Source organism: Bactrocera dorsalis, chromosome 3, assembly GCF_023373825.1.
Source record: "Bactrocera dorsalis isolate Fly_Bdor chromosome 3, ASM2337382v1, whole genome shotgun sequence".
In the NCBI taxonomy this organism is placed as follows: Eukaryota; Metazoa; Arthropoda; class Insecta; order Diptera; family Tephritidae; genus Bactrocera; species Bactrocera dorsalis.
The window spans coordinates 69,048,125-69,063,542 of record NC_064305.1 but is presented as its reverse complement, the minus strand read 5'-3'; the positions used below and the strand labels follow the sequence as shown (position 1 = coordinate 69,063,542).

Sequence of the window (15,418 nt, the reverse complement as noted above, 5' to 3'; positions counted from 1 at the left end):
CGAATGCTGCATTTTCGGCTCGCACCACTAACAGAAGCCCGTTGGGTGAAAATGTTTGCTCCGACTCTCCAGGTGCTCGGAGAAAGTTACCAGCCGCTCGTTCGTTAGCCAGGAACGCCCTCAACTGAATCCAGTCGGTGCACGCACGCTCCGAAGTACAATCGTGGCGGAAGAAAATCCTGCCGTCTAGGAGTACAGTCTAGGAAATCTGTTGCTTGGGTTCGCGGCTCTTTATTAGTATCGAATAAATGCAGAGGATCGAGGATTATCGAATCATCTGTTTCAGCAGATGCCTAGACGAAAAGAATTTCATTCACATTAGCCCAGGCTCATATAGATTCATTTATTTCAATAATTACACTTACGAAGTTGATTTGCTGGGTATAAAAGTAGTTGTTGAAAAAGGCCTGCGATCTGTTTCGGCACCGAAATAGAGAAAAATAATTGGCAGTTCTCTAACGTGAACTGGAAAGTTGCTGTTGGATCGAAATAATATGTTCTATAACATCCACAGTAACACAGTATACGCAAAACTTCGAATCAGCGAATATGACTTCGAAAGTCTATCTAAAAGGTGACCATCGCCAAATCTTCAGAACATATTCTACCGCGTTGATAAGATTGTTGACAACAAAAACTAGACGAAGATGCAGAACAGTAGTTTTACCTTTCCCACTTTAGAAATTACCCTTTATATCAGGAGAGTCCTTCGCAAAATTTCCAAAAACAAAAATCTGTTAACATCCAAATCGCTGCACCCGTTTTATTCAAATACAGAAAACATGCACGTTTATTCGTGTTATGTAGAATATATGGTAAATGCAATCAAGCCGCATACAACTCTGTGGTCAGCGGCTAGCGGTTAATCGTTTATTAAGAGCACTCACATACATACATATGTACTACATAGTATATGTACAAGCCACTCCAATATATGCATCATATGCATAACATGCTGGCCTCAAGTCCCGGCGGGAGCTGCCAGCATATTGCAATATACCGTTATTGTTGTACTTCAAATTTACCGTTATTGTTGTGCTTGCAATTTTTATTTTTTGCACTCCAATTTCGTTTTTTTTACCTGTGGTCTACAATACGCCGCGACCATTTTAACCATGAATAAACACACGCACATGTAAAAGATACCGACACAGATTACCAGGAGGAGTGATCTACAAGTATTTATTTCACTGAAAGAGTTCAAGTTCAAAGCGAAATACGCCTACAAAAGTGCTTGTAAGTGAGGACTATCATAAAATGTAATGTTAGTCAAAATTAATTGATGAACGAGTTTTGGTTTTTGGCAAAATATATCTGTTCCAAACGAGACAAAGAGGAATGGAGGATGGAGTCAAGTGTAGAAGTTCACGCAAGTGAGAGAATTTCTCTGAATGCCATTCACTTGGGAGTAGTCAAATCCGATTCTTTTACATATGGCTCAAACAGATCACGATTTCGGCTCTTAGACCAAGTATGCTCTGGGTAGCCTAAAAACATCCGTTGGAAGGCAGGCTAAAATGGGAAGGCGAAACATCCCCTCCGCAGGGTTTTGCGCAGGGTTTGGGATCCGCCACGGAAAAAAAACGCTCCCAATGTAAAGTAACAACCAGCCTTGGATGAGAGACTCCCATTTTGATGACGACCATGGCAAACGAATTAAGGATTACGATTTGAGGTCATGCATCTGGAATGTCTGGTCTCTTGATTGGGAAGGTGCTGCTACAGAAATGCGATGGACAAGGACTGAAGCGAGTAGGTCATATGGTATTTACTATATAGTGACCATATAAAGAAACGCAAAGCCGGTGTAGGATTCGTGGTGGAAGAGAGGCTCCGTCGTCGAGTACTGTCATTCATCCCGTTGGATGAACGTCTAGCCACAATCCGCATCAAAGCGAAGTTCTTCAACATATCCCAGATCTGCGACCTCGCCCCGGCGGATGAGAAGGACGATGTGAACAAAGATGCCTTCTATGTGAGCGCTTGGAGCGCACCTATGAGAGCTGCCCCCGCCACGATTTCAAAATCGTGCTTGGCGACTTTAATGCCATGGTGGTCAAACAAGGCATCTTGCTTCTTTGAGGAACACTAAGCTATTTTGATGGAGCAAAAACATTTATTGAATTTTTCTATAAAACGAAAAACAACCGATTGACCTTAACTCTTGTAATGACAAGTAACTTTTCAAAAATCGTTTTCGCAGCATAGAAAAACTACAACAACAGCACAAACATACTGTGGCTTTGTTCCGACGCTCGCAACTTGCCTGTCGAAGCATGCTTTTCGGTGTTGAAACGCTGGTAATTGCAGCATCCCAGCTGACTCATTGTTGCTGACGTGTTAAAAATACAAAGCCACAGGTTCAATAAAAAAACACGAAAACTTACAACAAAAAGACACCAAAAATAACGAAACAACCGTGAGACAATAGTTGTGCATGAAAAAGAAACCGTTATAAATACAACGTGTAAAAAATCGCACACACACGAGCGCACGCACAAACAAAGAGGAATGAAATACAATAATAACAACAACAACAAATCTTTCATTGTATTTTTTTTTGCGTGAGGAAAATCCGGAAAAAGCCAATTTGTACGAAATTCAATAAGTTTTTCTCTGTTTTTCCGCGCAGTGTATTTTGTACCAGTTTTCAGCTCTTCCCCTCACATTGAGTAGCGTCAAAATTTTAATTGGATTGACAATTTTAGAAGCTTCTAAAACACTGACACTCAGAAGATTATAGTTTTTGTTCACATAACGGTTGTTTGTAAGTCCTAAAACTAAAAGAGTCAGATATAGGGTTATGTATACCAAAGTGATGAGGGTGACGAGTAGAGTTGAATCCGGATGTCTGTCTGTCCGTCCGTCCGTGCAAGCTGTAACTTGTGTAAAAATTGAAATATCATGATGAAACTTGGTACACGTATTTCTTGGCTCCATAAGAAGGTTAAGTTCGAAGATGGGTAAAATCGGCCCATTGCCACGCCCACGAAATGACGGAAACCGAAACCTTATAAAGTGTCATAGCTAAGCCATTAATAAAGATATGAAAATGAAATTTGGCACAAAGGATCGCATTAGGGAGGGGCATATTTGGACGTAAGCTTTTTGAAAAAGTGGGCGTGGCCCCGCCCCCTACTAAGTTTTTCGTACATATCTCGGGAACTACTATAGCTATGTCAACCAAACTCTATAGAGTCGTTTCCTTCAGGCATTTCCATATACAGTTGAAAAATGGAAGAAATCGAATAATAACCACGCCCACCTCCCATACAAAGGTTATGTTGGAAATCACTAAAAGTGCGTTACCCGTCTAACAAAAACGTCAGAAACACTAAATTTTACGGAAGAAATGGCGGAAGGAAGCTGCACCCAGGCTTTTTTTTTAATTGAGAATGGGCGTGGCGTCGCCCACTTATGGACCAAAAACCATATCTCAGGATTTACTCGACCGATTTAAATGAAATTCATTATATAATATTTTCTTAAAACCCTGATGACATTTACGAATATGGGTGAAATCGGTTCACAACCACGCCTTCTTCCAAAATAACGCTATTTTGAATTCCATCTGATGCCTTCTCTGTATAATATATACATTAGGAACCAATGATGGTAGCGGAATAAAACTTTACACAAATACGGTATTTGAGCTGAGGTTTTCAAGGTCCCTGATATCGAACACGAAGAACTCAGTGCCTAAGCTAACCTAACCTGATTTTTCACCGAAAATATCGGTAAATCTCTCAGAATTTAATTCTAATTTTACAGCAAAATAAAAAATATGTAAATATATAAATAGTAAATATATGTATGTAATGAAATCTCGATTATCACTTTATCATGCGAGAGTATAAAATGTTCGGTGACACCCGAACTTAGCTCTTCCTTACTTGTTCTTCTGAAAAAATGTTTCCTATATGCTTTCTACATTTTTACTCTAACTGCTGATTCTAACTGTACAAAGGAATCACTAAAATATAATTGAATTTACATTTCAATTAATTGTACCCTGAAAAGTTTGGCACCAAAGCTTGTAAAACCCAGAAGGAAACACCAGGAGACACTATTAAATATAATGTATAATATGTATAAATGTAAATGATCAGCATTAGCTGAGTAGATTTAGCCATGTCCATCTATCTATACACGAACTAGTCCCAGAGTTTTTGAGATATTGACATGAAATCGTACATACCCAAGTCATCAAGCATCGTTTCGCTCTATGGGCTCTGGTAAATTTCCAAAAAGATCCGAAGTTTTCGAGCCAAATTTTGTTCTGCGATTAGGCTAATTTCTGGCTCAATGGGTATTCAAGCAAGCAAAATTGCCGTAACGACGATTTTGTGTAGTTTGTATGCCGGTGAAATAACCTGTCTATATTTCTTCAATAATGATGCCAGTGAGAACGTAACCATGTAACCATCGGCAATCGATATCGCGCGACATATGGTTTCAACAAGACATCCAACACATGGCATTAATCAATGGATTTATTGCTTCAGTAAACAGATAATTTCACGTTTTGGGCCGGTTGTTTGGCCATCAAGATCATATAATATCACACTCTTATACTATATCCTGTGGGAATATGTAGTCTGGAGGATGGAGTCTTGTGTAGAAGTTCATGCAAGTGAGGAAGTTCTCTGAGCGCCATTCACTTGGGAGTGACCAGAAACGATTATTTTACATAAAGCTGAAGCAGCTGACGACTTCCGGCCTTTCATCAAAGTGCCACAAGTGCCACTCGCCAATTAGCAGTCGAAATGCTCGACCGAGTCATCGAAAATTTGACTCAACGGATGGACCATCCGACACGTAGCGAAAGAGCTAATATTCAAAAAATTAATACCAAATGCTTTTTCGAATGATAAAAACACTCCACACTGAAGTTCAATTCAATTCATGAACTTGTTTAAGAAATATCTTAAAACCGTTCACAAACCTTCTCTAACATTCCATATTCATCCTAACAGAATGCGTGAACCTTCATTATACCGTTTACTGGGCTTGACCAAGGATTCTCCCCGTCCAATTTTCATGAATTAAATAAGATAGCTTTGTTTGTATGGAAAAGTAACAAATCAAAAGCAACTAATGTTTGAAAAGCTTTCATTCAATCTTTAGCTGCACATCTATGTTAGCACCAGGCACAATATTCAAGAGTATGTAAAGCTTCAGATCCATTAACCGCAAACATTGTTATACACAATCTCAGACAATTTCGATTACACAAAATATTTTACTCAGATGATCTGAAGAAACATATCCCAATTCATTAGAGTGCGTATATAGAAAGACTCGACTTATGGCAAACAATGAGCCATATATCTGTCTGTACCTTTCCTCCTTTTGTTAAAGAAGAAGAATCCGAAAAGCTTTTTTGGGAGCTTAGCAATACCTTGCCTTTAGATAATATCTGTCGAATAGATCCATTTCCAAACTATTCTCTTTCGTGACAATCGGATCTCAGGCATAATTTTCTTCCAGGTACAATTTAAAAAATATCGTTTTTATCAGCTGTTCTGACCCTGTATATATTAATTAAAAGCGGTCGAGCAAACAGGCTATTTAGCTGTCGTTACACCAACAGCTAAGGATGGAGTATTGAAAGGAAGAGGCTTACTTTCTGTCATATGCCGATATGTATATAAAAAGTTTAATGTGGTTTGAAGACGCACTCGAGATCAATTACATTAGTAAGGGGATGTTCGACACGTCATGACGTCAGTCCGATCTTTGTTTTGTAAAGTGTCGGACCTCGATAATGCATTTTAAAGGATCATTGTTTTTGTTCCTGAAAGTTATCTGTAATGTTCATGTTGGATTTCTCTTATAATAGCGGGTTCCATTTATCAAAATATAGCCTTCACCAGATTCATCGGTCTTGTTGAGGAATGGCACCTACCATGCAAAGAATCGATAGTTTAACAAATTCCAAGCCGCTTCTAACAGACTAGTGGGGACTCGGAATCGGTTGGTGAGGTACGAAAAATCACGTTTAACAAACTATCAGCAACCAACCCAATCATCACTTGAAATTTATTGAATTTTAAATGACTAACACTCACTTTAGTCAACGCAACTCACATCTACTTACATTTAAATACTCACCAAAATTCTGCTGCGAAGAGAAGCCCAGTCTGTCTGGCACAAATTTTTCCCGTAAACATCTGGCCAATTGATAAGCTGTGTGCCAAAGCATAAGGTACTCGTGAAACTAACATTTTGGTATTACATTTCAACACTCCGCCAATTCACGCCTCGCCAAGCTTTTGCTGCGAGACAGCGCAGGCGAAAAGTAATACAAAATCGATGGTCACTTAAAGTTTCTCAAACAGTTGGACAGCTGTTGAATGCTGTGCAAGTAGGCACCACACCCAACAAAACACAAAGAACTTGTGCAAACATTTCCCACTTCTGTTGTTGTTGTTGTTGTTGGAAATTGCTGCATAGCCACAATTGGCGTGTAAGGTCAGCAACAACCGCAAGCGACTGCGGGCCAACCGAAAGTTTCAAAATCCACTCCTGCATCGATCAGCGCAGCCAGCAACGTCGGCAGCAACTTTGTAGTAACAACTTTGCGACGCAACGCTGAACGGACTTATCGTTGCCGCTACAACTCATCGTTGGAGAGGCATTACTATAACGTTGTTAGTAACTTTGTAGGTTGGCTGCGTAGTTGGCAAGAATTTTACGCCATCAATAAACTGGCGTACAAACAGGCATACATATTTACCAGAGGTTTTGTAACAGATCAATTGCAAAGTGCTCGGTCTACCATGGTAAAATATATTTTTTTTTACGAAATTTGTTTTTTCTTCAACATAGTTACCTTCAAGGGTGATACACTAATTATAGCGACTCTCCATATTGTAGTAAGATTTGTCCTTAACTTCAAAATAGCTCTCAGTTTCGTCGATCACCTCTTCATTCGACGAGAAGTTCTTCCCAGAAAGATTTCTTTAGAGACCTGAGAACAGAAAATACTCACTGATCACCAGATCCGAATCGAAGGCCAATTCATGAATTTTTGCCATAAAAATCATATGAATCTAATTCTAGTAGTGTCAACTATGTGTCAAACCGGGGACTTTTCAAATGACCTTTTATGTAAATGTTTCTTTGCTTGCACGTGTGTGTAGTTTGGTCGACACTTAGAATTTTTGAACTCGTAAAAATGAAATTGGTAGCATATTTCCAGTGCACGACGAGTATTTTCGTGTAAAAATAAAATGCATGTCATGTCCACACAAGCAAATAAAAAGTCATCAAATTTTCAAATGCTAAGTACATATTGACGGCTGGTGAAATTTTAAAGTTCGGCAAACGGTTAAATATGCAAAATATTCGGCTTTGACTCGGAAAAAGTTTTCGAATACAATAGCAATACATATGTTTCGCAAAGTGTTCGTTGCGGTTATGTTACCTTAAACACCAGCGCATCAATCTTTTTCTAACAGATGATTTGTAACGTCCGATGTCAAAGACCAATCGGAAAGTAAAGTTTAAAGACTGTCTCTATTCATCGACCGGGCTAACAAAGCGCTCAAATCCTCTAAAAAAATTGTTGAGACAGAGGTGCTGAAATGCCTTCTTACTGAATTTCCAATTTTCCCCACCAAGCTCTGTAATATTTTTCTTGTGAATCTTAATACGTTTGGCTATGACGATCTTGAACAAGTATATTCCAAATTTACTTAGGCTTAGCTCTTATACATTGTTCTCTGTCGAAATCTTTTAACTCAATGCGACCGAAAGCGCTCCTCAATTAAGTTCAATAATTTTACTCATCCATCGGTAATTGACACTGCTTCTATGCATTCCCTTATCTTCCTTAAATCTGATATTTTGGTATAAAGGATGATCCATTTCCAGGTTCTTCACTTTCTTAAAGAAAAAATACAGAAACTTCAAAATTTATAGGGAATGTTCATTATCATTCGAAAGAACATTCTTTGGCAGTTATTTTTTGAAGACTTTCTCTATACAATGTTGTCCGCGGCTACGTTTCAGATCCATCATTCTATCCGTTGAGTCCAATTTTCGATAACTCGTTCGAGCATTTCAAATACTAACTGGCGAATGACACGCGTGAAGTTTCGCTCCAAGGCTAAATTGAAGCCGAATTGCCGTCATGGACTTTAAACTTTATATATCCCTAATGTCCAAAAGTCTAACCATGTGATATCACTCAATCTTGGCAGTCAATCGACCGGCCCAAAACGTGAAATTATCCGCGCACCGAAGTTTTCTCTCAATATATAAATCGATTTATACGATATGTGGGAAATGTCGCCAAAATGTTGCCCAAATGACGCTGAGATCCCGAGTTTCAATTCAGGCAGTTTTAGAAGCCTTTGACGGTTACTCTTTGTCCCAAATGCGTAAATTTTGCTTTTATACGTACACATTGAGCCAAAAATGGGCCTCTTCGCTGAGCAAAATTTTACTCGAAAAAGTCAGAACTTCTTGGAACATTTCAAGAGCCCATTGAGCGAGGCTATGTCGCTTGAGATGATCGAGTGGTTTCCAAGAACTGAAGCTGTATTTTGTACGCTTCCAACATACGTCAGTCCGAGAAGTTGGGAACGGCGCCGAAACGACTCTCAACGTCTTCGTGTACACTCTCAGCTACTGCTGCTATAGTTTCTTCACTGCGTGCTGAATGTGGTCTATTCGATCGAATATTGTCCAATAATGAATGCTGTGTCTCAAGATGGGAGGGTGGTGTTGACCGATTATGTAGACTTTATAGAACGTGAATTTTCATTATTTCAAGAGCAAAACTTACTGGATAAAAATAACATGACAGCTTGACATGACTCAGGCGTGATCTGTCAAAACGAGGCTATAGAAAAATGCCTCCTTGGATCGCCCGTAATAATACAATAATATTTTTAGACCTCAGGTAATCTTTGAATTCTCGGAATATTTCATAGCAATTATGCACTTTATGATCAGTAAATAAAGGTAAACTGAATTCCGAATTTGAAATCACCTTCATTGACTTTATTTTCCCTATAAGTGTACGTTAGTAAGAGTATTTGTGCACTGACTTTGTATACGTAAGTCGGCACTCAACTCCCTCATTGCCCCCTCAATCAATTTAATGACGGCATTTGTATTGTATGCATATGTATATGTGTGCCTGCGGGTGCGTCTGGTTAATGCCTACCCATTTCGGTGTTATTCACTGCCTGAAGTGGCTGCCAGTTGCCAATTTAGCAAACTGAAACAGTTAGTTGCCAGCAGCCTTAAGCAGTCACTTAAGTACTTAAATTGTTTTCAATGATTGCGTCGACAGTACGCAGCATACATACTCACACATAAGTGGCACGAGCTAACGCACCGACTGCTGCCACCAATTAGTGAATGGTATACCTTACTTGAAATGTAATTACCAAAAATATTTGAAGAAGTTATCGAAACAAGTGCGAAGAGCGTTGAAATGGCAAAACTTGGCAGCACTGATTTGTTTGCACAGTGGGTGAAATGAGCATGCAACCTAACTATAAATGGCTCCAGAGTGGGTAAAGGTTGAGCTGTTTGTAGGTGGAACCGCTGCATTGGAAATACCATATTCATAACCTTAATTTGTAGTTATACTAGATTGCAGTACTTTATTATTATTATTAAAAATACAATTTAAATGCATGCTATTCGTGATAAATTTACAATTGCTACGCTGCTAAGCTGGATTTTGACGCGAATATCATCACAAAAAAATCGCAAAAATAGCGTGTGGCATAAAACAACTTTAACGGATATTCCGCAATAAGCTACAAAGCGGATGTGCTATGAAAAATAAATATAATGTTAACAACAAAAAGTAAACAACTCACTTTAAATCCTCAACACTAACATATGCCACAGCTGTTTGGTAAGAGATAAACACCGTTGGTACCAGCTAGACTTTTGTCTCTCTATATCTATATAAACGTCCATATATGTGTAACTGTTTGTATGTAGTGCATTGGCGCAATGACGCAAGGACAGCGGGATTAACAACAAACGCCATAGTTGTCGGTGAATGCATGAGTGATTCCATAAGCGGTGCTGCTTCGTTTCACTTTTGTTCATTTCCGCTGGCCCGCTTTTAGGCGCACCAAATAATAATCGCCAGTTTTCGATTGACGGTTGTGTAGTTTTGAAGGCCGACAATGACGGCACGGAACTGCATATGTATGAAGCACACATTAATTGTAAATAAATATTCCGAGTTTTAGTCGATAGTTGATTTTTAGACAGACAATGCAAGGCAAGGCAATTAGAAATAGGCATGTGAAATTTCACAAGGCTTCCAATGCGTACCTGCCCAACCGCAGCACTTGAAGTCATGATGGAACTCATACTGCTTTATCTAGTGATCAAAGAGGCAGTGAAGTATACTAAGTATGTTGCTTATGGCAGCAGAGGAATTTGGCAAAGGGAAAATAATGTCGTCTAAAAAAATGAAGGTCTTGAGGGTAGGCACACCACAGCGTTACGAAGAGGGTAAACTTCACAAAGAACTTTAAAGTTACTCTCGGCAGTAAGACGTAGTGGAGTAATTCCACTCACGGCTCGAAAATACCGGAAGGCATTGGAGCAGGCATTGCAGGACCGCACACCAAACCATCCATACCAATGGGATTTTTTCTAAGCACCTTTCAAGCAGAAGTACAATAAGTCAGTGCGCAGAAATCAACCTCCAACGCAACTATCGCAACCAGTGTAACGCTATATTCAGGAATTGTAGACACTGCAAGCTCAAGAAACATTTGTCCAACTTGAGCACAGTCTCTTCCGCAAACAGGCGGTTTTACGACATGGAACCGAAAAATGCATAGCACCTGATTCTAGATTGCCCAGCAGGCAAGAAGCAGGCGCAAGTCCCTTTGATTCATCTACGTGGACAAGGATGACGTCACTTCCATCTCGCCCAGCAAACTCTTGGAATGTTTCAGAGTGCTGGACTACATTAGTCCAAAGGTCACAGTGCAAAACTTCAATAAGTTTATACTTGTATCTATCTGCTTTTGCTAGAGATTTTGGGCAATACAGCATGTGCACAGTGCATCCAACTTACAAATACATTAGCTCACAGACCACAGACACCGATAACATCTCTTGATCAAAATATGCCAGATTCTTTGGTTAGATTAGATAGCTGATGCCTCGGTGTAGTGGAAGGATCTCACTCAGATTGTTGTCCATTTAGAACTCCCATAACAATTGAAAGGTGAACCTTCCTGAGAGCAAAGAGATCTCTAGACTTTTTCCGATTTACCCCGAACCAGAAGGACCTTCCGAGGGCATAACTGGTGGTAGAAAACTAGATAACTTTAGTCAAAACAGAAAAAGCAAAATCAATTAGTAGGAACATACGAGTATCCAGGAATGGATCCAAGATACCGTCAGAATTTTCGATAAACATTAAAAAACACAAAATTGTAGTAGTCGGCAGAACAATCTCTGAGATATTAAGGAGATGAAGGTTTCCGATAATATTGCAATATTATATTTTACCCATGTTATGTACTGATTTTTACACCTCTGTCGAAAAATTACTTGCAGGAATAACTACTTCGGAATCATATTAGTATATGATCAATAACAGTTTATGGTTTCAGAAAGCCGTAGTCTACCAACAGATACTTAATGCCTCAGGTTCACTTTAAACTCATTAATATATAATATTAGGTATCAATCAGTTCGAATTTCAATTATGCATACATACATGCATACAATAAGTGGAAGTCGGAGCAAAACCGAGCATCCTGCGAATGGCAAATTATAGTCGAAATCTTCAGAACGCGCAGGAGTTGGCTATTCGTAGGAAAAATTACTGCCTAGAAGAGATCCAGGAATCTACTATGTATGAAAACATGCTCTTAATGTGTGTGAGATTATCATAAGTTTCATTTTATTATCGTTATAGTATTATTATTTACCTTGCAAACGGTATATTAAGTTTCTCCTGAAGATGGTAAGCCCAGAGAAAAACATTGAAAATAAATGTATGTATAAATGATCAGCAAGACAATCTAACATTAACATTTTTTCTTGTTATTAACTCTTTTATGTCAATAAAAATATTTTATTTGTATACTCGTGAGGACTGTCCTCTTTAAACCCCACCATTTGTTAATCAGTTACATTATTTTTTCACTTGCAGAGCGAAAGTGCTGGAGTGCTCCGCCAAGGAGGATCAAAACGTGACTGACCTCTTCAAAACGTTGCTGTCACTATCGCGATTTCTGCCCGTCGGAAGCAATAATGATGGCACAAGTGGACTCAAGCGACGCTCTTCGGCATATGTCAGCGCATCGTCAAGTAGAAGTAAGTACTCTCACGCATAGCCAAATTTACACAGCACAAACAAAGAGAACATGCTTAGCGCAGACAGTCGAACACCACCAGTAGAAGTGGTGGTAATGGGGGAAAGAAGAAGGCCACAAAAGACACAAGAAGAAAATTAAACGAAGATTAGTAAAATGAAATTCAATTGCAAGTGGCACGCATTCGTCGCTTGCTCGGCGACCTAGACGGCCTCAATGTCCCGTTGTGTAATTGCAAGTGAGTGCGGCGGACCAGTAGCAACAAGCAACTACTTAATTGGAACCGTGTGCTTTCGTTCTTTAAGTAAATTATGCTTCCTTTTACGCTCAGCGTGTCATCTTACAACGCGGTCTTGGACCTTCGTTTGCCTTACATTCTACTTCCAATTGCTGATATTTCACTTTTGCTGCTTTGGCGTTGCTATAATATTAATACAAGGTGCGTTCTACAGTAAACAGGACTTAAAAAAAAACATAACAAATGTTTTTTTTGGCAAAATCAATTTATTTTATTCAAAATAGTCTCCTTCTGCTTCAATACAGCTTTTTGCACGGTCCAAAAGCATGTCGAACGGGAGTTTTAGCTCGTTGGCCGGTATGGCCGCCAGTATGCCGGTGCAAGCCTTTTGAATGGCCTCTATGCCTGCAAAGCGATTTCCTCACATGGGCAAATGCATTTTTCCGAAAAGGAAGAAGTCGCACGGTGCCATATCAGGTGAATATGGGGAATGGTTAATGGTTAAAATGTGATTTTTGGTCAAATAATCGGTCATAAGCGTCCTTCGAATGTTGGATTCTGAGCAATTTTTGGTCGTCAGTCAATTTGCGCGGAACAACCCGTGTACACACCTTTCGTAAGCCTAAATGTTCCGGCAAAATGCGATAAATCGATGTTTTGGAGATTTCAAATTCCATTTCCATGAAGTTCGAATGATGATTTCGGCTGATTTTTGATAAATCCACGCATAGTTTCGATGGAATGTCTGGGAATCACGGATTTGATTGGCCGACATGTTGATCGCCATTTATGTCCTCCCGACCACTTTGAAAACGTTCAAACCACTCGTGCATTTTGCTACGGACAGTCGATAAAGATAGCAGATTCTAACGCACCAGTCGACATATAGATGGCGCCACCAAGTTCGTCAGATTCAAAAAGTCCTGTTTACTTTGGAATACTCCTTGTATTGTTACGCGTTTGGAGTAAAGCTTATGAAGCCGCAAATTAAATTAAATTCTCACCACTCTTTCAATCAACAATTTTTTATTGATCTCATTAAAAGCATCCAACTCAATATATCTATCTAAATTATATAAATAAATTAAATTTCAACAAAGACTAATTATTGACGACTAATGTGGTCAGAGGTCTATGGAATATTTGAGGTGTCCTCACTATGAATTTGAATTGAAAATGCCAAAAATATGGGAAACTGGATACAGGTTCCCCTAAGCCTTACAAGATTATATTTTATATTCTGAACAGGGTATATTTTTTTTGCATTTTCTGTTCTCTTATGCCCTTAGAATTAATATAGAAACCCACTTTACCATTGGAAGGTTTCGAAAAGGCCCTAAGATAATAATACCACTCGACGTTCGGAGAGCTTGGAGTGCACACACTTTTTCACTGTTTCCCACTATTTCAGACGATCCAAACATGAGAAATCGTGTCCGCCAGTGAAAAAACGCATCTTATTCACCCAGCCATTTCTCTGACAGATGACATCAAAGAATTCCGAGAAAATTTGTTTATACACTCCACGATATACCTCATGATATGTGAAAAATGTTCTATTGTAGAATAAAAATTTCAATGAAAAAAAAAATGTCAAAAAACAGGCCAGATTATCCTACTGACCCCTTAAGTTTGTCACGAAGTTTGTAACACTCAGAAGGAAGCGTCGGGGACCCTATTAAGTATATATTTAAATGATCAGTATGTTGAGCTGAGTCGATTTAGTCATGACCGTCTGTCTGTCTGTCTCTCCGTCTGTCCGTCTGCCGGTATATATACGAACTAGTCTCTCCAGTTTTTAAGATACCGTTTTGAAATTTTACAAACGTCATTTTCTCTTCAAGGAGCTGCTCATTTGTCGGAACTGCCGATATCAGACCACTGTAACATATAGCTGCCATACAAACTGAACGATCGGAGTCAAATGCTTGCATTGGAGACTTTTTCAGTTAACGAAATATATTCAAAATTTGGATGAAAACCACTGGCCGGTTACATGCCCCTTTCAAGTTCTTTTTATTTTTAAGAATAGGAAAAAGTCACACGATGCCATTGCTGGCATTTGAAGGCTATGGCATTGTTACAGTTATTTTTTGAACACACCTCATAGGAACAAAAATTGGATTCCCAGCGATTAATTAAACCCTCTCTCATACATAAGACCAATGTATTTTCGCCCTGCACTATACTTCATCTGAAGATAGAAGCATTTACATGATGTTTTCACCTTTATTCATATGTACAACTCGCATCGCTTAACCAAGCACCAGCAGGCACCAACCGGACGGTAAAACTCAATCATTTACACCGTTTGGTAAAGCATTCGCCGCTGTCACAGCGACACAATCTGCCCCGTAGCCTCCGTTCGTCGCGTAGGTCTCTGGTATTCCTTTCAACTCTCGCGCTTCTGTTTCCCCCTCTTTCACTTTTCTCTTTAATTATTGTTTTTCATATTTTCGGTGCCTGTGTGATGGCCGCAGCGTCTGCAGAGTTGCCCCACAAATTCAACTGCAGCGAATACAGCGCCAAGAGCTGTTATAGCACCGAAATCCACGACATACATAGATGTGTGCCGCCGCAAGAGCTACAAAGGTTGCCATAGCATTTCCAGTTGCTGCAGGAGTTCAGTATGTCGTTGCTTTCGTGCGTTTCTCAGTATTTTCTTTGCGCTTTTTACTTTTGCACCGCCTGTCATGGTCATGGCTTAGCACTTTTCCACCTTTTGCACTACACTGCACTCTGAGGTTCCATATTTCACCGCATTTTGCCTCGCGTCGTTGCTTCTGCTTCTTCTTCAACTGCTGCTCGTGTATTTACCTGCAATTTGTTGTTGTTATGGTTTGCGTTTATTGCTACA

At 39.4% G+C, this 15,418-nt stretch overlaps 1 protein-coding gene across 3 annotated transcripts in view; it reads left to right on the top strand.

Annotated features, from left to right (window-relative positions):
• LOC105228997 (GTP-binding protein Di-Ras2) overlaps window positions 1–15,418 on the top strand; it is a 70,890-nt gene that overhangs the window by 29,430 nt on the left and 26,042 nt on the right. For all 3 annotated transcript variants that reach the window (XM_049453208.1, XM_049453207.1, XM_049453209.1), the window contains exon 4: window positions 12,161–12,324. In XM_049453208.1, coding sequence (XP_049309165.1) covers window positions 12,161–12,324 — 164 coding nt within the window. The remainder of the gene's footprint in view (window positions 1–12,160; window positions 12,325–15,418) is intronic.